This window comes from Opisthocomus hoazin, chromosome 7, assembly GCF_030867145.1.
Source record: "Opisthocomus hoazin isolate bOpiHoa1 chromosome 7, bOpiHoa1.hap1, whole genome shotgun sequence".
Lineage (NCBI taxonomy): Eukaryota > Metazoa > Chordata > Aves > Opisthocomiformes > Opisthocomidae > Opisthocomus > Opisthocomus hoazin.
In genome coordinates, this window is record NC_134420.1 from 32,250,368 (window position 1) to 32,274,198 (window position 23,831).

The 23,831-nt window shown below is 43.7% G+C and overlaps 2 protein-coding genes across 2 annotated transcripts in view; both read right to left on the minus strand.

Moving 5' to 3' along the window:
- LOC104328179 (cytosolic phospholipase A2 epsilon-like) overlaps nucleotides 1–14,929 on the minus strand; it is a 37,347-nt gene extending 22,418 nt beyond the window's left edge. The window contains exons 1-3 of the mRNA XM_009933166.2: nucleotides 14,834–14,929; nucleotides 13,482–13,571; nucleotides 1,808–1,880 (exon numbers count right to left, since the gene is read on the minus strand). Of these exons, the coding sequence (XP_009931468.2) occupies nucleotides 1,808–1,880; nucleotides 13,482–13,571; nucleotides 14,834–14,929 (259 nt within the window). The remainder of the gene's footprint in view (nucleotides 1–1,807; nucleotides 1,881–13,481; nucleotides 13,572–14,833) is intronic.
- Nucleotides 14,930–22,819: 7,890 nt separating this feature from the next.
- Nucleotides 22,820–23,831, minus strand: part of LOC104328115 (cytosolic phospholipase A2 epsilon) — a 36,763-nt gene continuing 35,751 nt past the window's right edge. Inside the window, exons 19-20 of the mRNA XM_009933087.1 lie at nucleotides 23,251–23,437; nucleotides 22,820–23,028 (exon numbers count right to left, since the gene is read on the minus strand). Of these exons, the coding sequence (XP_009931389.1) occupies nucleotides 22,820–23,028; nucleotides 23,251–23,437 (396 nt within the window). The remainder of the gene's footprint in view (nucleotides 23,029–23,250; nucleotides 23,438–23,831) is intronic.

Here is a 23,831-nt window from a genome sequence, read left to right on the forward strand (position 1 = left end):
CCTGAGCCACCCTCCATCATTCAGGCAACGCTAGGGTAGGGATCTCCCAAACCAGAGCTGGCATTGGGAATAGCATGTTTAATAACCCTTGCTAGACTTTTGGTCCATGACTAATTTCTTTTTGAACAGATATATTTTAGCAGCCATACATTCCTGTGACAATGAGTTCCACAGTTACATGGACATTGCTTTCATTCATTTTAAACTTCCTGTATGGTAATTTTATTGAGTGCTCCTTTATTCTCACCTTGTGAAAATTAGTGAAAAATGACTCCTTATTCACCTTCTTCCTCCTATTCGTATTGTGCAGCCAGATTCCATGTCCTTCTCAATAATTTCCCTTCCGCTCTTAAGGCCTGTAACCTGTATAGTCTCTGGATGTAAAAGCTGTTTCAGATCTGTCATCATAGTGGGTGCCTTTCTATAGCTTCTTTTGCTACTCCATTTCCACAAATGCCAGAGGCTCTCGCAGTGGACCTACTGAATACATCCCCCTCCGAGACTGTTATGAGCATTGATTTGATTCTGTAGAAGTGTTTGCTATTTGCTTTTTCTTTTTTTTTTTTTTTTTATCCGGGAAATTCTATGCAGATGATAATGCTTTGAAGAATTTTGAAACTGCAAAAATAGGTATTTAAATAAATTTGGAGATCCCAGAAGTAATAATACTGATTTTAAAAGGTTTTTAAACTCAATCTGTATGACTACTGCCTGACCTTACGTTTATCATTGTAGATCAATGACTGTTGGCTGGTTGGCTGGCAAAGTACTCTGATCTACTGATGTGATTCACCATTGTTGTATCTTAACTGTACTTTGAGATACAAAACATATCAAACTATCTTTAATTATATGAGTAGATGCAGGAGAACTAGTCCGCTGTGTATTTAACGCAAAATATTGCTTCAGTTCTGCTTGCACAATCTCTTTCTACAACCTAGTTATTTGTGATTTTGTCTTGCCACCTAACACGCAAAAGATCTGAAATGAGTCCTTGACGAAACCTTTCTGTGTCGTTGCATCATCACACATGTGCCACAGCCATGGACCGGGAGGGAAGTGCAGGTGCAGAGAGCGCAACCCAATGATGTGACCTAAGATACGGCTCGTGGGTGCCTCACTCAGGGCTGTGACACAAGGGAGACCTCCTTCCTTGTGTGAAATGCCTCTCCTCACTGCGCATGTGGATAGTCTGTGTCCTTTAACTAAACGGTGATATTTTTCTTTCCTGCTCACTCTCTCCCCACCTCTTTCCTGCCATGTGACTCACACGCTTGCACAACTGCAAGACTGCTGCACGAGCGTTAGTAGGGAGAAGGCGTCCAGCTCTCAGTCAGCACCCTTTTTGGCAGTCATTTCAGGGTAATTGATAGTGGCATTAGCCTGGTGGTAATGATTTTAGAAAGATTTTTCTTGTTGATTTCATCTGTGTCAGAACCAAGGTTGGAAGCAATGAGAAAGTTTTCTCCCACCAGCCACAGTTCCCAAGGTGCTACAACCCAAAGGCAAAACTACCCCTTGCTTTTGAAAACATGGGATGTTGTCTTTTTCATCTACTCATGTCCGAAACTCTCCTTTCTTTGGGAAAAAGTTCTTATCCTCAAAATCAGCTTCAAGTCTTAAAACCAACCATAAAGCACAGGAACAACATTCAATGAAACAGCAGCAAGCAGCAAGGACTGACTTGCTTTATGACAATTAGTTTACACAAACACTGGGTTCAGAAACACTTGGAAAAGGTTCCTGTACAATTATAAAATAAAATTTGTCATTTGTACCCTGAGATACTAAGAATGGAGGTACTTACAGGTGTCCACTCGCTGGAGATTTCTCATCCGGATGATCCTTACGGTCAGCAGGTAGCAGGGAGAGGATTCTATCTGGAGAAGAATGGTACAAAAGAGAGTATTAATAAGCCTTCAGTGGGAAAAAGTATCAAACACGCAAACTAACAGGGTGCTACAAAACAATAACAGAGCTGGGAAAAATTATGCCAACTATCTCACTATTGTGTTGATGAAAATCTGCAACATAAGTTTCTGCTGTTAAAGAAGTCTTATTTTAACATTTCATACATTTCATAGAATCATAGAATGGTTTGAGTTGGAAAGGACCTTATAGATCACTTAGTTCCAACCCCCCTGCCGTGGGCAAGGACACCTTCCACCAGACCAGGTTGCTCAAAGTCCCATCCAACCTGGCCTTGAACACTGCCAGGGAAGGGGCAGCCACAGCTTCTCTGGGCAACCTGTGCCAGTGCCTCACCACCCTCACAGTGAAGAATTTCTTCCTTCTATCTAATCTAAATCTACCCTCTTTCAGCTTGAAGCCATTACCCCTTATCCTATCACTACATGCCCTCATAAAAAGTCCCTCTCCAGCTTTCTTGTAGGCCCCTTTCAGGTACTGGCAGGCTGTAACAAGGTCTCCCAGGAGCCTTCTCTTCTCCAGGCTGAACAGCCCCAGCTCTCTCGGCCTTTCTTCACAGGAGAGGTGTTCCAACCCTCCTCTGGACCCACTCCAACAGGTCCATGCCTTTCCTGTGCTGAGGGCTCCAGAGCTGGACACAGGACTCCAGGTGGGGTCTCACCAGAGCAGAGCAGAGGGCTAGAATCTCCTCCCTCACCTGCTGGCCATGCTGCTTTGGATGCAGCCCAGGATACAGCCTCCATCCATCAAATATGGGATCCTTTCTCCGCCCAGTCTGTATTTGTGCTTGGGATTGCTCCGACCTTTCACTGTCTTTTTGCTGTGCTACTCTTAGAGTCTTCATGACTCATCATAGCAGAAAAGAAGGGGGTAAATTCCTGTCAAATGATACTGTCTGTGATATGCTTGCAAACCCCCTTGCTCTAAAATTGCAGAGTTTGGCTCTACAACATAACAACAATAAGTCTCTGGAACAGAGTAAATGCACTGGTGAGCACCATGGTGGGGTTGTCAAAATACTGGCAGTCTTAAAGTTACAGTCAATCCCCTTAGTAACCACCCATGAGGTCCCATTACATTGAAAAGAGTGCTGTGGAGAACAGCTGTTGTCACTGACTCTCACGGGATAAACCCAAAGTACAACCCAAAGAGAGGTGTTTTTGCATAGACTTCTCTTTTTCCCCTCTACAGTTGTATGGGAAAAATAGTAACAATAATGTGAGCTTTTGCATATCACAACTATGAGATAAACCAATAGCTAAGAATTGTTTCCAGAGGATTTAGGCAGTAAGGAATTGGGTATGGGTTGCCTTTGGGGAAACATAAAGAACAATACCTCTCTCAAAAAACTCTTAAGATTGAAAGTGCTTAACTTCCTTTGGTCCCTTTGAATGTCTCAGCCATAACCTTCTCTAAAACAAGTCTCTCCAGATTTTGTGACTGCAGGGACCTCTTCCTAGTTATTATTAGAGGATAATGTGATTTCCTTCTTCTAAGGACAGTGATTTCCTGCTGGCTCATTCCATAAAGCTGTCTCTGGCTCAGTCCTATCTGCAAAAGTCTACTCTGACAAAGCCAATAAATAAATCAGCATTTCCTGTGGCTGTGACACACGGTCATTTCCTCAAAATCCCAGAAACACTTCTACCTGCATAAGTGCTTACAGCAGAGCCCTCCAAATCATTCTTTTTGACAACAGCTATTTTTATCAACTGATTTCCTCTCATTTAGGAGCATCCTTCTATTTCAATAGCACTTCAGAGGCTTCCTAGAACAGCTATAAACAAGCAGACAAAATAGATGTTAAGGTAGTTAAAGAGAAGCTGGAAGAAACTCACTTAAAACAATACATGTACAGTTGCCAATTTTTTTTTAAGGGATCAGAGCAAAAAGGACCTTATTATCAGATGGGAAGACAATTAAGCCTCCTTTGTCACAACACATTGCTTTTTCAATGTGTGTTTAAAATCCTTTCTTCTTTCTCCTAACACATTGTGTTACATTGAAATGTTTTTGCTGCGATCTTTAAAAGGGTTCCTGCTTTCACCCCTCCTGTATGTGCCTCAAGAATTCTTTATTTTCTTCCCTATTTAGTACTTCTTCATGAAATTCACCCTCAGCAATCCATTCACCTTCTATTTCAAGTATTCTCAAAAGAGAAAAACCTAACAGAAGCTGCAAAATTTGCAAACAACTGATGGAGGAGTATGTCTTCAGAACTACCCCATGCAAGTACACTGGTTCACATTTCAGAAACAGTATAAGCATATTAATATAGATCTCCACCCAGTTAATTAACCCTTCTTCTCATGTGGGTAATTACCAAAGGTGGATCACCACACTCACGTGTTAAGAATGAGCTTGGGCACCTCAGCATATGCCCTAGAAGGCAGAAACTCATTGATCGGTAGGATCTGCATAAGCACAGGGCAATTCTTGCAGCCATTTATCTTCAGAGATTGCTCAAGGTGCTGCCAGCTCCTGGATCAGCTCCAGCTACACTTTCTCAGGCAGATGGCATTGCTTGAGTGAGAACCAGTTGATTCAATATTTGCAAAGCAGTTTGAGATTCTTAGATAGGAGACATTAGGGAAGTGCGGTGGCTTGGGTTTTTTAATGATTATTACACAGTGTTTGCCATCTGATCACCTGTCTCCCAGTTCTCATGTAATGACTTTCTAATGCTTTCGATGATAACTTTCTGATGCAAGTGGTGGAGGAACCAACAAGGAAAGGTGCTCTGCTGGACCTTGTATTAACAAATAAGGAGGGACTGGTGGAGGATGTGAAGGCTGGAGGTAGACTCGGCTGCAGTGACCATGAACTGGTCAAGTTCAGGGTCCTGCGTAGAGGAAGCAGGGCAATAAGCAGGATCAAAACCTTGGACCTCAGGAGGGCTAACTTTGGCATCTTCAAGGAGCTACTGGGAGGAATCCCATGGGCCAGGGCTCTCGAAGGCAGGGGGTTCCAAGAGTGCTGGTCTCTCTTTAAACGTCACTTCCTCCATGCTCAGGAGCAGTGCATCCCCCTGAGAAAGAAATCGAGCAAAGGAGGCAGGAGACCTGCATGGTTAAACAAGGAGCTTCTAGCGGAGATAAGGTGGAAGAGGAAGGTCCATGGAATGTGGAAAGAGGGGCAGGCCACTTGGCAAGAGTACAGGAATGTGGTCAGAGCGTCCAGGGACGCGACGAGGAAGGCCAAGGCCCACCTGGAATTGAAGCTGGCAAGGGATGTCAAAAACAACAAGAAGGGCTTCTTCAACTACATCAGCAGCAAAAGGAAGGCTAGGGACAATGTGGGGCAGCTGCTGAATGAGGCGGGTGTCCTGGTGACGGAGGACACAGAGAAGGCAGAGCTACTGAATGCCTTCTTTGCTTCAGTCTTCGGTGCCAAGGCAGGCCCTCAGGAATCCCAGGCCCCAGAGGTAAGAGAAGAAGCCCACAGAGAAGATGACTTTCCCTTGGTCAAGGAGGACTGTGTGAGGGATCGCTTAAGCGATCTGGACATCCACAAATCCGATGGAATGCACCCACGAGTGCTGAGGGAGCTGGCGGATGTCATTGCTGAGCCCCTCTCCATCATCTTTGAGAGGTCCTGGAGGACAGGAGAGGTGCCCAAGGACTGGAGAAAGGCCAATGTCATTCCAATTTCAAAAAGGGCAAGAAGGAGGACCCAGGGAACTACAGGCCGGTCAGCCTCACCTCCATCCCGGGAAAGGTGATGGAGCAGCTTATCCTGGAGCTCATCAACAAGCAAGTGGAGGAAAAGAAGGTTATCAGGAGTAGTCAGCATGGATTCACCAAGGGGAAATCATGCCTGACCAATCTGATAGCTTTCTACGATGACACGACTGGCTGGGTAGATGAAGGGAGAGCCGTGGATGTTGTCTACCTAGACTTCAGAAAGGCTTTCGACACAGTCTCCCATAATATCCTCCTAGGGAAGATCAGGAAGTATGGGATGGATGAGTGGTCGGTGCGGTGGATTGAGAACTGGCTGAAAGGCAGAACTCAGAGGGTTGTCATCAGCGGCGCTGAGTCTAGTTGGAGGCTGGTAACTAGTGGTGTCCCTCAGGGGTTAGTTCTGGGCCCAGCGTTGTTTAACTTCTTCATCAATGACCTGGATGAAGAGTTAGAATGTACCCTCAGCAAGTCTGCTGATGACACAAAACTGGGAGGAGTGGTAGATACACTGAAAGGCTGTGCTGCCATTCAGTGTGACCTGGATAGGCTGGAAAGTTGGGCAGAGAGGAACCTGATGAGGTTCAACAAGGGCAAATGCAGGGTCCTGCACCTGGGGAGGAACAACCCCATGCATCAGTACAGGCTGGGGGTGGACCTGCTGGAGAGCAGCTGTGTGGAGAGGGACCTGGGTGTCCTGGTGGACGACAGGTTAACCATGAGCCAGCAGTGTGCCCTGGCTGCCAAGAAGGCCAATGGCATTCTGGGGTGCATTAGGAGGAGTGTGGCCAGCAGGTCGAGGGAGGCTCTCCTTCCCCTCTACACTGCCCCAGTGAGGCCTCATCTGGAGTACTCTGTCCAGTTCTGGGCTCCCCAGTTCAAGAAAGATGAGGAGCTACTGGAGAGAGTCCAGCGGAGGGCTACGAGGATGATGAGGGGACTGGAACATCTCTCCTACGAGGAGAGGCTGAGCGAGCTGGGCTTGTTCAGCCTGAAGAAGAGAAGGCTGCGAGGGGACCTAATATATACTTACAAATATCTGAAGGGTGGGTGTCAGGAGGATGGGGCCAGACTCTTTTCAGTAGTGCCCAGTGACAGGACAAGGGGCAATGGGCACAAACTGAAGCACAGGAAGTTCTGTCTGAACATGAGGAAGAATTTCTTCCCTCTGAGGGTGACGGAGCACTGGAACACGCTGCCCAGGGAGATTGTGGAATCTCCTTCTCTGGAGATATTCAAGACCTGCCTGGACAAGGTCCTCTGCAACCTACTGTAGGTGACCCTGCTTCGACAGGAGGGTTGGACTAGATGACCCACAGAGGTCCCTTCCAACCCCTACCATTCTGTAATGCGTTAGCCAAATGTCCCCATCTGGCAAGGGGAAATTGATTCTCAGAGATGCAGGTTTCACAAGAATACTTACTAAGTTTCACAAAAAAAATCACTGGCTTCATAGAAGCTACGGAGATCAGGACCTGTGCTTGCACGGGGGGAGAGGCAGTTGCCACCAGCCAGTTACTGAAGGAAGAGGCAGCAGCCAGGCGTTCGCCATCGTGGCAGCCCTGGCACCTGCCAGTGAAGGTAACAAAGACAACAGGGAGAGCAGAAATTTCCCGGTGATCAGGTCTCGCTAGTTCTGCTGCTCCCAGGAGGATTTGCTATTCTAATTAACTCCTGTAACATATTAAACAAAAGAAATGTATTTAAAAATAGCAACAGTGACCACCTTAAAATGATGTACTAGGGTCTAGTTATACAAAAAATGAAAATAGCAGCTATGCATGCATAAAGCAAAGAATAGAAGTTCTGTTACTCTGTTTACCTATAACCTATTGTGAGCGCTTTAACAAAAAAAAAGGCTGCTGCTATGTCGTGATGTTCCGCATACTGAGAGGTTTCTACCACAGCCTTGAGTGGTTGAAGACTCCAAGCAGCATCCTACCCTGGGGCTAACAAGGACATACTACAACAACCATTCAGTGCCGTCACATTGTAGCTTTGCTTTTGATAAAATCAAGACTGATGTAGTCACTCTATGACTGTTTCACTGATCGTCAATCTGTCGGCTTGTCTTCAGCTCATGCTTGCTTCATGTGCACATGTGTATAGCACAGCTGCATGCAATATAGCACGCTGCAATGCCAGTGCATGAGCAGGGTGTACACTGCTAGCTTCTTTGTACTCCTAGGGAATCGAAGTTTTACTGGGATTTTCCAAACAACAGCTCCATCCAGCATAGAGCAGACCTCACAGTCTCTTCCAATTTTCCACCGCTACCCACAAAAAAAGAGTAGCATGGTATGTTACTTGGCACCAAGTTACTGTGTTGGTGGAAGTAAAGGATTCATCTGTTGTGTGAATGATTCCAAATTTCTCCCACACAGGTGAGCAAGAATTTGAAAACAGAAATTTCTCTGTCATGAGCGCTCTGGGGATACAGGCTGTCTGCATTCCTGGCAGATTTGTGCCTCTGTAGGTCTATCCCAGCCCTCTTTAAAGTCATGCTTCTATTCAGATGTTGCTATGTGTGGCATGCATCCATCTTGAGAAGCGCTGCTGTAAATTACTTCACTAGTTTAACTGTATAATATGTCCTGTCACGTCACAAGTGACCATGGAGCTCCAAAATGACAGTGCTGCTTAATGAGACAGGAGTCCATGAGACCAGAAGATGGCTATTCTTCTTTACCTTTTATACTTACTTTTCTCTCAGTACCTTTCTTCAGCCTCTAGGCTTCTTCATCTAACAGACTCTTCCAGCATGGCCTATTGCTAGCAACCTCTTTCATCTTACAATATCAATGGTGCAGACATTCACCACACCACTGTGCATACTGCTGTCCTCCCCAGTATCACAATTCTACAAAAGTACAGTCAAATGTGTGCTGGGTCAATACATAATTTGGTTTTCAGTGATAGCTTCTTGTTTTACTGTAGGTGTTCTATCAGTTAGCAGAATATTATAGCTGTCTTCCCAAAACAAAGAGCAGTCACCTGACAGCACCGATCCAGAGAGGAGAATTTACTCTTGAACCCCCAGGGGTAGCCAACACATTCTCAGTCTTGATTGTTGCCCTTTTTAAGTTGGTATTTATTCCAAAGCAATCATAAACTAACCGAAAAATAATGCAGAGATCCTGAAATATATATTCAGTGTCTGTGAAAAAAACTATGTCATCATCAAAAAGCAGCTGTCCTCCAAATAGGTGCTCAGCTGTTGCTTTTCTACGTGAAATGTGGAATGCCTTCCAGCTGGTCTCATGAGGAGGTGGCCTTTGTCATGCTGGATGAAAAATTGTGATGAGGAAGCAGAGAAAATTATGTGCCACAGTGTGCTGGTACCATTACCTATTTCAGTGCAACTGCACTGCATGCTATTCCACAAGTCATCCTGCAAAGATCAGACGAGATTTAAAAAAAACTTGAGGGCAATCAATTTACTTTTTGAATGGCTGGAAAAGGCCATTTCTACAGACCAACCTGAAAAAAATTGTGTTATCTATGAGAACTATGAAAAGAGCTTCCTCTCCACCCACACATTTTTCCTGCAGTCATCCAATTATAATGCCTCTGTCCGTTTCTGTGTCATCTACTGGCACAGCAGCCTTTCCTGGCAAAGATAGCTTCCCTGCCTTGACTAAGGTCCCTCTGCATTCCTGGCCCAGGAGAAGCATTCTGCTGAGATTATATCACTCACAGGATGTCACCAGGGCACTCCTTTCTTCATCTCTAGGTGCCAATTTAACTACATGGTAGCCAGGCACCAAATCAAAAGAATGAAAATGCTCTGCTGCTGACGGTGTATCTAGAGCTGGTGGTGTGTGAAGAAGGGCCCAGCTTGAGAGTCAGGTCTCAGAGAATGTGCATCCTCAAGTTTTTTACAGTTATAATCAGGGTGCTTCAGGCTGTGAACATCATTTGGCCAAGCCCTGCCCCAGCCTGCTGAAGCCTATCTCCCACTGCTGTGGGACGTGGCCTGCTGCCTGGGCTGAGCGCGGTCAGCTCCTGTGTTTGGCCATGTCTCTGAAGCATTTCCTTGTTCTCAGAAAACTTGGGCTCCATGCCAGAAAAGCAGCCGCTCTAATTGCTTCCTTCCTTTGCCTCCTCTAGGCACTGGGGCTGCAGCACCTCCACCGACGTCTGCGCGGCTGTGTGGGGGCTGGGGGTGCCACTGCTACTGTTGGATAATTTTCACAAGCTGTATGTTTTGTAGTTTTTATTAGTAACGTAACTTCTTCTACTCAGACTGACTTTTCACCAGAATTAGCAGAAGTCTTGGTTGGGTATCAATTAATTAAAAACTCCCACAGCTGTATGGAAAAACCCCTTTCATGTATATGGCCACAGTAACCCTGGTTTCAGCAGGGAAATTTTATCTCTGCTCACAGGAGCAAGACAGGTATATGCAAGGCCACAAGAATAGTGTCCTTCAGATCATTGCTTCCTCATACACACATCCATCATGGGACTCTGAACACTTTCAAGGAATAGGACTGTGCACATGATACTGTGCCTGAAACACGTTTCCAAAAAGCAGAACTTCAAATATTGATCAACACAACATGGATACTCTCAGTGTAATGTGATGCCAGTGTCTGCAGAGGTTTATTATTTGACTGATAACTCAGGCTAGCTGCATAGCCCTTTCAGTACTGTTAATATTGTCCTCCACCTTTTAGTGTTTCCAGATGTTTAACAACTGGATTTCTGCTAATTTTGAAAAATAAGTCCATTTGAAAACACAGAGCATTCAACTGCATGTTCAAAATTATTTCCACATGTAGAAGTTTAGCCAGGGGAATAAGATACTCCATCCATGAAAAAACAGAGTCCTCTCATCCTGCTTTGCCCTTCCCAACCAGAACAAATATGAGAAAGAAACTAGACTGAGCATTAGCTGTCTGAGGGTTGAGACTCATTATACCTAATTCCAGATGGCTTTAAAATAGGTGTTTACATCTGACAGCTGTTCGGCATTTCTGGAGTCATCCTAAGGTAGACATTACCACAGGACATGCATCACACTCTGAAAAATCTCTTTTTATGACTACTGATTCTCAGGGGAATCTAGAGGTCTATCATCTCAGACATGGACTTTTTACATTTTTCACACAAAATGTGGATAAGATAAACTGTATTTCAAAGTTATGAGCTGATGGGAAGTGGCTTCCTTTGACTTTGTGAGTTCATTTTTGAATGCTATGAATGACATCTGCACATAATTTCAGCAGCCTGTATTTTAGGCAAGCCCATACCACCACCTGGGGTGGCAGGGGAGGCACCTGGGCTCAGAACAGCTTCTGCAGCTGAGCAGAGCTGCTGCTGGTGCTGCGCTCCTGCAAGAACCATGAAGCTGGGTGGGGGTTGCTCAGGAGTTGTTGCCTCCTGCCTTTCCAGTTGCTGCTGAGCCCAAGGCTGGAGCTGCTCCCAACAGCAGGCTTTTGTCTTTGTCGGAGACAATACCCCATGGCTGGCACCAGTGGAGACCCAGCCCTCCTGCATACCTCTGGTCCTGGTTCACAGAAGAGTCCCACCTGTATGAGAGGCAGCAGTTGCAACCTTCTCCTAACCTTGCCATCCAGTGTGGCAGCTCTGCACTCTTCCCATGATGTCAGGAGCTGCTCTTGGCTTCTAAAACCCAGCAGAAACTAGAACTCTTGCTTTGCACAAGGGTGAGAGTTTAACCTGCTCCTCTTCTGTTAAAGGGCTGCTGTTCTCCCAGCTGCACAAACCCTGCGAGAACAAGGAGACCTTGCCTGGCAGGGAAATGAGGTATCACTTAACCTAAGGTATGAAGCATCTTAACCTTGTTAAGATATGGCTCACGCTGAGCTCAGAACTATGCATCCAATTTTTCTCCCTCCCTTCCCCAACATTAATTGTTGTATGAGGCCTGCTGCAGTCCTTAAATGTTTTCACATTAGCACTGATGTCTGAAATACCAGAGCTGGCTCTGCCTGCTGCTTTAGCGCGGGCAAAGTACCAGTCAAGGCCTGAATCATACAGATTTCTTAATGTAGCTAAAAGTCAGCATGTTGGCGTAAAGGCACATGCAGTTGCCGGGATATACTGTAGTATGTTTCTAACTGATGGTTCCTCTTAGCTGGCAGAGACCCTCATATTTAAGTTTTCTGGTGTCTCAATAATGAAACATTTACATTTGAGAAAAACTGAGCAGAAGAGCAGAGGATGTATGCATCCTTCACACAAACACATGATGTACTGCAATAATCAAGTCACAATCATGCAAGTGCAGAGGATAGAGTGCTATGTCCTCATCACAGAATAAAAAACAGTGACTATGTAATCAGACACAAGAACAGCAACTCCGTCTGTCACCAATCAATTGTCATGAATTTTGGAATTTCAAAATGTGAAAAATAATCCTTCAGTGACAGACAGGGACAATATAGTGGTCTAGAGAAGATTATGAAATCATATACACAAGATGCTTCTTTTGGTCCACTGCTGTCACACCGGCCCCCTTGAGATTTCATGACCCTTAAACGTCTTTGATCTAAGGCTATATCCTGAGCAGATAATGGAAAAACAAACACATCACTGTGTGGGATTCAGAAATGGAGACAAGAGATCTGTCATATGTAATTATAACCCAAGAATTCAAATCTTTTTCCTTTCTCTCTTTATGATTTTAGGCTTCTTATCCCTTGTAAGAAGCAGGCATTGTACTAAAGACTAATCAATTCATTGTTTCTCAACCTGGTTTTACTGTCTGCAGCATTCTTCCTGTTATATGTAGTCCAGAAGTTCGGTATCTCCACAAGCCGGAGATGCCAAAGATTTTAAGCTAAATATTTGCAAGCCAAAATGCCAGAAAGACTCAAGACTGATAGAATGTATCCTGAGAAAATACAGTATAAACTTTTAAGGCCACTGATTTACATTTTTTTAAAATACAAATTCTAATACTAGGCAAACACGAAAGATAAACTTTGAAAAGCATGTGTGAAAAAGTAAAAATACTGCAAATGTGAACACGAATTTGTTTTAATTTCTTGGTGCCTAAATTGTACTAGGACTACCTGGTGTCTAGCTTATCACAAAGCTCACCTGTCTGACTGTTTACAGTATTACTTCAACTTCCAGAGAAAGCTCTTTTTCAGCTTCATTTTGTCTCAGTATAACTTGTCTGCATGGAATAGAAAGCAAATATTCATAGAATTATCTGGCTCAGAAACAGAAACTTCTTGGGACAACATTTTTATATAAGTCACATCTTCATTTAAACTTCTCTAATCCTGACGGATAGAAGACAATGTCTGTACTTACTGCACAGATAGCAAAGTAGCAGAATGAGAAACTGTATCAAAATCAGCTATTTCTAACAAAAAGAAACCTATGATTGATCTTCAAACACAACAAATAGCTCTAGAACATTCAAGCATCACTGCTTTCACAGAATCCCGTTACAGTTTTTTTTCCTGATGGAGCGCAGAAGTGGTGAAGAATCAGAGTGCAGTAATCCAGGACTCTCCCATAAATTGCTAGGATGGAGGTTGCACTGCTGAAGCCATTACAGCAGAACGTGCGTCACACTTACTTTTGGCCCTTCAGTTACAAAAAGCATTGCAGAACAGAAAGCTCACAAATGAATTTCCTTCACAAGTAAGTGAGGGACTAAAACTGCACGTATCCTGCATGCTCACAATAAAAAGTAACAGAGAAATGCAAGCAATTCTGAAAATTGTAAACATAGGAGGAACAAAATGATCCAAACAATAAACCTAAGGGTGTTTCCCTTATAACATTCAAACTGCTGCCATTGTTATTTGTCTACCTAAGCCTTCTCCTCTTTTGAGCAAAACAAACCTCTCAGTCCTCTTTGGTTTGAAATTCTATTGTTCATAATACCTTGAAATCACCTTTGTCTGGTACAGTACTTTCATCGTTTTCTTCTTGCGGTTCACCACCTTCCAAAAAACCGACATCTGAGTCTTCATCCTGAAGAAAGAAGGAAACAATTGGTAAATGATAACATTAACACAACAACAGCAGCATTATTAGGGTAGATAATTATTTCCTACTTGCAATAACTTATGCTGAAACCCCAATGAGAACAACTGTTGGTTACACCCAGCTGTGTTACAGTCCCCAGCACAATGAACAAACCACCACGTGGTTCGGCACGCACTGGCACAAAATCCATGTCAGCGATACCCTTTCAGTAAGTCAGTGAACGAAGAGCCATTTCAGCTGTGAGATACCCAAAAGGTGCCTCTGCGTTTGTTCTGTGAATAAAGATTTGCTTTTTGTTTTGAATGTGATCTTTTGGCAATCCTACTCTCAGGAATATTAAATCTCAGTATAAAAAAATCCTAGAATCTTTTCTCTGGGTTTGAACCCAGAGCATGAAACACATTGCAATTGCAAAATTTTAAATCTAACATTTCAATTTTTTCAGGAAACAGAAGTTCCAAAATACCTCTACAACGCAGAGTGCCCCCTTTTGAAACACTTTGTAAGAAAACACCATTAAAGGACAGTTCCTATAAAAATGTCAAAAGTATTCTGGTTCTGTTTCCAGAGTAATTCCTGAAGCAACATGCCTTCATCCACTCAAAGAGCACACAGAACAACGTCAAAACATACCACAGTTAAAATTAAATGCAAATCTTGAAATGACCCAGAAAATGCAAAGCAATCTGCAAAATTCAGAACAAAATGGGAATGTGGAAATAAAATACAGTTCCCTATCCCTATTCTCTATCCTGTCTTTATCCCTTTTCCAATAACAACAAATGTTGTTGTCACATTAATATACATGTCAAAAATTTGCTATTGATACAGAAATACTAAGTTTTTAATAAAAGTAGCATTTAATTATGGAAGAAGAAAGATTTTTTAAGCCTGGGTCTGGATTCAGGCTGATAATTCACTCCCTAAAAGGTGTTTCCTTCCCTGTTCATTTTCTCCACTTTCTGTTCCTTTTCTGTCCCCTTGCTATGCTCACTTCTCTCATTTTGCCTATGAAGTTGAGATCTTTGGCTCCAGCAGAGTAAGGAGGACTTTTGCCACTGATAGCCACGAAGAGAACATTTCACCTTAGACTCCTTCAGGCAGAGACATAGCCGTTTGGTCCCATCAGACAGTAAGTTTGTACACTAGCTTGTATGTAAACACCACACAAAGCAGGATTTTGTTTTGTGTCAAATGAATGTCAAATGCAGTGGACCTTAAGCAAACTTCTAAAGCTGTTTTCTTACCTGGAGTGCTTTCGCATTTGATGGCATCATGACCTTCCCTGGATTTGTGTAATATAGCGTTTCTGGCATCTCCACGGGCAGCACTTCCTGAGACATGTTTGCAGGATTTACCTCTGTAGGAGTCAATGACAAGTTATTTTATAAAATTACCTGAGGCCCCACCCATATAAGTAAAGGACTCCCCTCCCACTGCCGAAGACGTTGGAGCACCAAGGATGGCTGCTCCAGGGAAGGCTCTTACCCGGCGAGCACAACAAAAGGGATGCGGTACCCTCCTCTGGTTGGGAATCTCTCTCAGCCTGCACTTGTTCCCTGGGCCATGCGCTGCTGCCACCCTGCTTCTGTGGTAAGCAGAGTCCCAGGCCACCCAGCCAAATGGAGGAGAAGCACAGAGGGCACCACCGATGGAGCCTGCTCCTTCAAACCCAGCCCTTCCCCACCCGCGGCACGGGGACTGTCCTGCGCAGAGAGTGATGGCAGCTCCTGCATGGGGGAAACTGAGCCCTGGAAAAAGCCTCTGTGTGTAAATAATTACCAGTGATCCATCCTGCATGCAGGCACAGACCTGCCCACTTTGGTCAAAGACTCCATATAGGCAGGGGGACCCGAACCTGCCCTGTGCCATAAGTAACCCCCATGGAAAGGGTCAACCCCACCACCAGACTGGTCGCTGCATGGACCAGCAGCTCCCAGCTCCTCCTGGGCTGCTCCCATTTGTTCTTTCTGGGGGAACAGAAAGGGAACGGGGCTGGGTCTTTGCTTCACAGAGGTGAGCTGTAGGTAGGGGAGGTGAACGAAGGGCATGGAGTAGCAGTACCAGAGTTTGTGCGTTAGGATGGCAGGGTAGAAGGAGGTGGACATTTGCAGGGTTTTGCAGACATCTTGAGGTTAATACCTATGGCTACAAGGATTACCCAGGACTACTACTGCACAGGGCAGTACCTTAAGTTCAACCAAAAAAGCGCAAGGAAATACATAATAGCTGTGCAAAACAGATAAGAGCTATGCTTTCATTCATTTTCCAGAGAAAGGCAATTGAACTTTACATGGCAACTGCAGGGAACTCATGTCAAGATGAGTGGAATATAGTACCTAGTGGTTTAGTCTTATTAGTTTTATTTTACAGAGATTTTGTTCAAAGAGCATGAACAAAAGAGCACATGAACATCTCCAGGCATACCCAGTGGAAATTATCGTCTTCAAACACAGAAAAACAAATGAATAACAAACTAACAGCTCTAGTACAGCAGGCTGTGTCATGCTATCTGCATTTCCAGCATGAAAAGTAGCTCTTCCCACACTTTAAGTACAAGAACATCTTTTAGCCTCAGGTCATGGACACCCTGAGCTGCGTGCTGGAGAACTCCTCTTGCAGCTTAGTTCAGTGAACAATTGTTCGCCTATTTGTTTTAGCCTCACCAGAAGAGAAGACCTGCCTGACCTTGGAAAACCTGCTATGGGACACTAACAATACCGATATACTTGTTCTCAGAGCAGGCCAGATTTTTCAAGGCTTATTAGTTCAGAGGACCATTAGCATAAGTCATGATATTCAGCTAGAAACCCCTCTAAAGGTGACAAATCTTAAGAAAGTTGAGATTCTCTGTCCTCCAGGAAACCCATCCAGAAGAACAGGTGGATTCTACATACAGACTTCCACATCTGTGGAGTTAATTCCACAGTATATGCGCACTCAGCCATCTGGAATGATCTGTATGGCCTTCAGCTAAATTGAGGTATTCTGCTCCCACCTGAGTGACTCCACAGTGAACATTATACAGAAAGAAAACACCAAGGCTCTCATTAACAACTGAACTAGTGTTATCTAATTTAAAGTCTGAATGTACAAAGCTGGATGGTCTCAATTTGTAGAATGAAAAGCAGAGGCTCCAGGTGGAATAATTTTATTTCTTTACATTTTGTATTTCAGGATAGATGAAGCAAAATAATCGATTTGCTTCAAAGATCTAACCATAGTTGCCCTGGCAGCAAACAGCACACTACTTTCATTGATTAGTGCTTGCTAGGTCTCGTATTCCCTCTAATACTTAGGTTTCTTACTCACACTACAACCCAGTTTGTAGAAGCATCGATCACTTGACAAAGGTACTTGTATTATGTCTGACTGCAGAGACAACCTGTGGAGAAATGGAGCTCCATGACAAACTTCACATTTTTCAACGTGTTCACATATACTATTGTGATTTTTTTTATCACAGTCTTGGACTGGACTGAAACTGTTGATAGCCAGTGTCCCCTCTAAATGCCTTGAACATTATATAGTTGCCTAGCCTTCAAACAGGCCAGGCAAAATGGGCCTGGCGTTATTCTGGCAAGCTGGAAACACAACCAGGACTTTCTGCTCTCAAACGTCTGCATAATTCTATACAAAATCAGCATTGGAGAGCAGAGTCAGATGGTCATTCTGGCTCAGCTATGTCCTCTTCCTGCAGGAGGAGATGTGTCTTAGACCATTGCTTGTGCAATTAGTGAAGGAAGGAGATGTGGAGCAGGAGAGGAAACTCACAGAAGGCACTCCTGCTGTCTGTCATCTCACCCCTGTCACGGGTAAGAAAGCATCTTCTGGGGAAACTAATTTTAAAGCAAGTCTTTAACCAAAGAGTTTAAAAGTACTAGAATATACTCCTGTTAGGACACGATGATCATACTGAGAAAAGTATGGCACTTTATATCCAGTACAGACATGCATCAGCATTTGTATGCACCTAGCATGTAACTAGCACACAGCTCTGATACTGAAAGCTATCACTTTCCCAGTAGAGAGACTGGCATCATTAATGACTTTTTATATCACTGTGCTCACAGTTAAATGCTTGTTTATGTTTCTTTCATGTTACAGTTACTCATGCACTGGATAAAGCCCAGCACTTACCACACCAGTCTTAGAGGAGTCTAATTGAAGAGCTGTGTTCGATTTTATGTCTCTCAGATTTTATGCATGTTGCAAATGTACAGCCCTCAGTGTTTACCTGTACAGTAAGAAAGTCCTTTGTGCCTGGAGTTGTCTCACTGTGGGATGTTTTCTGTACTTTGAGGAGGTTTCCCAGCAGTACAGTAAACTAGAAGAATGGGTCCCAAAGTTTTCTGAATCATTGTTCACTCTCCACATTTCTGCAGATTACATGCAAGTTTATCATCAACTCACAAGCTGGAAACCAGCGTGAGGGAAGTATGACCAGCATGGTCCTTCCTCCCGTGCCCTAAACCAGCTGTGGGTTACAGGCAATCAGCTCCTGCACCAGCAGTGATCATGGACCAGAGCTTAAGAGTGACCAGAAAAAGTATTTGCTAAGGGTCTAGCAAAGCATTTTTTGAATATTCTTCTGCACATGGGACCAAAGCATTTAATCTGTTACAAATTCTAGGATATCATATAATTTGTTAAATCTCAAAAATAGAGTATGTCATATGTCTACAAAGTAGATACCAAACCAAAATAACTGCAGCTCAAGGAGTAATTTGAAGCATGGCTTGCTTTCAAGACTGGTTGGAACAATTTTGGATGTCAGCCAGCTGAGTAGCAGTAATTGCAAAATTAAAGAAACAGGTATCAATTTCTCAAGATTTAAAAGTGCATATTAATATATGTAGAAACTTGCAGCTCCTTACCTGATAGTTATCAGCCTCTAAGGATGGTCCAATTACCTCAGCAGAAGAAAGGAAATAGGAGGAAAGCAAACATTTCATATATTTGCAACTAATTTACAGATTATTAGCTGAGAGAGAGAAGGGTGCAATAAACAGCAGCTGGCAGGAAAAGTTGTACTGTTAGGGGCGGAGGGACCATTTTTTCCCCATGTTTAAGGACAGAGAAAAGAAGAGAGAGCTGGGAGATACAAAGCACTCACAGTGCACATATCAGATTTCTGTGAGCCCAGAGTGGTCAGAATATCAGCAGTAGGATTTAATGCCATTACATTTTCTGGATTAGGGTTTTTTAGTTGTTATTCTTTTTAAGGAACAGCCCATCAAGACTGTTCTGAAGAAACCAGAGGTGGGATATATCTTATCTCCACTTTAAATGTTTGTCTCCACCACCTTTTTATTCCTGATTTCCTCTTTCTTTTCTTCTTTCAATTCGCTGACATCTTTTCTTTCCCATTGACTTCTTGGCTTTCCAAAATATTCATTCCTTCCTTTGTCCAGCTCAATACCACATAGCTATAATTCCCTTTTTCACTTTTATTCAGATATTATAGAAATTTTTTTCCTTCTCCCCTTCCTCCCTCCCTTGCTTTTTATACCACCTGTTTTCTTCATCTTTCCCCTTTTTCTTATATGTCTCTGCCAGACTGCAATGATACCTCTAGAAGCTTCAAGTCTGAATGATGGAGGTTTGGTCATATTTGGAACAAGCACGAATACTACAAGCATTAGGGCAGCTGGGATCATGCCATGACATCTGGGTGAGACACCAAACTGCACGGAGAAAAGGGGATAAGCAATAGTCAGTTGTAGGGAGTGCAAAGGAGACCTCAGGACCCAAGGAGAAAGAAACTGAAGACATGACAAGACATCCCAGAGTTTTGGTACGTAGAGCTGGAGGGGTGGGAGGAGTGCTGGGGAAGTGTTTTACAAACACTGCAGGTGTTCAGTGAGAACCCTGAAAGGGACAGACTTTCAGGAGGAGCTCAAAGGTACAAACGTTCAATGGCGTGAAAGACACACAGCTCTCACCCATTGCTACCTGTTGACCAGCCATGATCAGGGCATGAGGAAACCAGCCCTGCTGGAAATGAGGCCCTGATGGCCTCCTCTGCAGTATTACCACTCTAGCAAGACAGTGAGATATTGCACAAACACAGCAGAGTTTTGCATGCAAACAGGTTTTGGCACAGGGTTTCTCAGAAGGGAGTCCTCCTCTAACACCCACATTTCTTCTCTATCCACTGTGGCAGATACATTTCCTGCCGTTCACATGATGCAACCTGACTCAGACTGATTGCAGTCATCTTTTCTTTGATCACTCTTTGGGCTACAGAACAGTGTAAGATGGTGATGCCAACCATCCCATTAGCTTCTGCTTCCTCACCGGCACTCACCTGACAGGACTGTCCGAGTACTCACACGCCTCGCGAGGGGTTCAAAATCCCACTGCTGCTTTCTTTAGGTTCCTATGGGCTGACTCACCTCACTGAGTTGCCCAGTTCTCAATACACCTTTGTGATAATCAGAAGGGCTGGGGCAAAGGTGCAATTGCATGCTGACCCCTTCACTTACCCACAGATAATGAATAGGTAAGAAGGAAAAGCCAGGCACAGAAAAGATGCAGAACATATTCATTACAATTAAGAATGTCACCGTGTTAGTGTTTTAGTTCCTATTACTACAGCGACCAAGAGTTCTGTCTTTTAAAACATTTAGGAAAAATCATGCTAACTCCTGTCAGTGCTAACAGTGTGATACAGCGTGGGCCTGGATTTTTGCAGTGCTTCTCCCTGCTTAGTTAGTTTCCTCCCTTGAATGGATAATTCCATGAAATTAGTCCTATATCCTGTCAAAAGGGACACTCCCAACCTGCAAAACCAAAAGAGCTTTTAAATGCCTACATCTGCAACTGTTACCTACATTCTTTTCATGCCTCAGTACCAGCCCAGAGGCTGAGCATGGGAAACATACCCTATTAGCAGCTGAACTGGAACAAAAAATGCCAGAGGACAAAGCCACACAAAGCCTCCATGCTGGCCTTCAGGAACTGATGACCAGGATCTTCTGCAAGTGTTCTGTGCAATTAATTAATAATTTCATGATAAAAAGCAAGCTGAGCCCCACAAATTAACCAACCCCCTAAGTCACAAACAATATACCTCTGCTAAATATGGACCAGGAGTGCTGACTAGATGAGAGGCAGGAGAACAGGTCACTGCTGAGAACGAGTCACCTGGAGACACCTTTACAATATATCAGAGAGGAAGAAACCAGCTGCGGATGGCATGATGGGGCTGGTGTCCTTCTTCTCAACTCAAGGACATTACCTATGGGGTTGCTATGTATCTCTGGGTGAAGGCCCCCAGTGCCCCAGGAGAAGGAGAGCTGGATGGAGGATGAAGCCAGATGCCTTAGTGGCACACCTGGAACAAATGGGGCTTCTCTCTGTTAAAAACAAACAAAAAGACAACCAGGGAAGCAAAGGGATATAGTTAAGGGCAGGGATGAGAAGAGAGTGGCAGGGTTCTTGGAGCCTGGTGTCATTGACAGCCTTGGATGGCAGCTCTTGAAGATGCCCAAAACCCCTGCTGCAAGATGGGCAGGTGGGAGAAGTAACAAACGTATGTGTCACACGAAATTGGTTTGCCACAATCATAAATAGGGAAGGCCAAGAGGGAGTTACAGCTGGGGCAGAGGAGAGGCAATGCCGAAAGGGACTGCGTGACTCAGCAGCAGAGATCACAAAGAGGAGCCCTTGATGAGCACTGGCAAGTAAACAGCCATTTCAGCACACTGGAGGTTTGAACCAGGGCAGCAAATTGGATGGGGGTGTGAGGGCCTGGAAAAGCAGCTGGGGCAAGGAGACACCATCCCTAAGGGGGCTGAGGTCATCGGAGGTGAGCGTGGGAGACTAAAGATGATAAAGGCTGAAAGCCTGAATGCTTGAAGGAAGAGAGAAAGACAAGTGGTCATAGCAAGAGGGAAGAGAGATTTTCAGCCTTTTAGAGGTTCACATTTCATTCTGAATTAAAGATTCATTTTCTATTTTGCCTATGATTGTATTATGCATAGCTCTGTATGTGCCAATAATTGTTACTTCAGCACAGACAAGTTACTGCATTTCAGTTAAGTTTGAAGTAATTAAGGGCAGATGATACTGACCAAAACTTTATACCTTTTTTTAGATTAGCACCTCTGGTGTAACGAAACAGGTTTACAGAGTATTTGCATTATTCAGGCCCTTCATAAAGCAAATCATTACTTTGGTCTTCAGCTCAAAAATAAGCAGTTTCAGCAAATTGCCTTGTGTTATTTATAGCAGTTGCTTAGACGGTGTGTTGAATGTATACAGTTAGGGACTGACAAAGTTATGCAATTACCCATGAATTACCCATGGATATCAGTGTAAAGCACTTAGCTTCCCTTCTTACCACAAAATCTGAACGTCTCTCATTTTTTGATGTTTTTATTCCTGCAACATTCCATCTTATAATAACAAGAAATACTATTAAACCTGCTGAAATTAATGGGACACAGATACTGAGCTGGATCCCCCAAATACCATAAGCGTTCAGTGGAAAGTACAACCCCGGGTTAGGTACTTACACATGCACTAGAAGAACCAATCCTGACTCACGACAGGGTTTGGAATAGTCACTTCCAAGGGACTTTTGAAACCTAAATATTGCTGGTGTAATAAAATTTGTAAATTCAGAAGTATAGAAAATCTGTATTTTCAATATGAAATCTCAGATTTTCTATATCTCTTATGTTTAGTTTTGCATGTTATTTCCACCAAAATTTCTTGCTGACACTATAGGAAACTGTAGTTTTCTCTTTTTCTTTGACATTGTCCACATTTATTATGTATTTTTCTGTTGCACTAGATTTGCAAATGAAATATCTGTAGCTCATTTGTCTTCACTTAACATGTAACTTCTACTTTGTCTTCACTTAACATGGAACTTTTACAAGTATAGTGAATTTTGAAAGAATTGGTATTACTGTCCCACATTCATAATTTAAAAAACTTGTCAGTAAGCCCCATAATTCCTAAGCTTTGACTTAGTGCATACACATGTATGTATATGAAGAAAATGTTCACCAGCAGTGAAAACCAACATAAATAAAGCACAAGACTATTCATTATGTTGTTTCATCGGTTTATCTAGGATCATCATGTGGTGGAGAGGAGCCACAGGCTGAGACAAGTCTTTGTACTTTCCCAAGTCTGTCACATTCATTCACAAACAGGTCTTGATTCTTCTGCACGAAAAACATATTATTTGGATATTTTTCTGAAACTCAGGATTGCATTTATTTTTTGTGCTGTCGTTTCTGCTCTATAGCTGAATTCAAAGCCTGAAGGATCAGATGTTTGTTGTTCTGAATGTTGTAGCTGGTCAGTTCTACCAGCTTGTCAAACTCCTCCTCAGTGTAGGTAAAGCTGTTTATGCAATACGGGGAGAAAACGCTGGAAACGTCCACGTTGCCCTGCGCCATCTCAGCTGGACTGCGCTGCACACCTGGCAAATAAGGAAAGGTCGTTGATGGGGTGTAGATGTGGTCCCACATCCCACTTTCCAGATGGGGCACAACGTTTCTCCTCACTACCCAGATACCCGCATTTCTCTCCCATGGCAGCTGCAGCAGGGGAGGGAGAGGACTGCACTAGACCATCCCTCTCATCCTGACACAGCCAAAGGGCAGCCAGGTGGCAGGAGGACTACCTCTTCACCACTGCTTACCAGGCTCTCTGTATTTTCTAAAGGTGTCATTCACCAGCGGGAAGAACACCACTGTCGGCGCCTCTGGGGTCTCTGCATCTTCGAAGACATAGCACTCCTTTAGATTTTTCTTTTCTTCTTCACTCAAGTGGATTTTGGGAAATGGGATTCCCTGCTTTAGGAAGTACTTGGAGGCTTCTTCCAAAGGCTGCATTCAGACAGAAAAAAAGGTTGTGAATTCTGCCACCCCACCCTCCCCAACTTTTCCAAATGCACAATGCATCCACCAAAGGCTCTTTACAAAGATCAGGGAGCAGCATTCACTGCCAGTGTTTCTTCTGGCCTTTGTCTCTTGTGTGAGATACTAAGTACTAGTTATTAACAGAACAACATTTCAAGACCCAGCCTCGAACTTTCACTCCTGATTGCTGTCCTACCTCCTCCTCCTCATCAGCCTTTATCTGCAAGATAAATAAGATGTTCATGGCTGCAGGCAGGGTATCCTAGCTGCTCAGGACACAGAAACATGCCTTTTATGGGAGAAAATCGTGAAATGAGCAGAATGGACAGGAATCTCAAATGGTACAGTTTCTAAATATGAA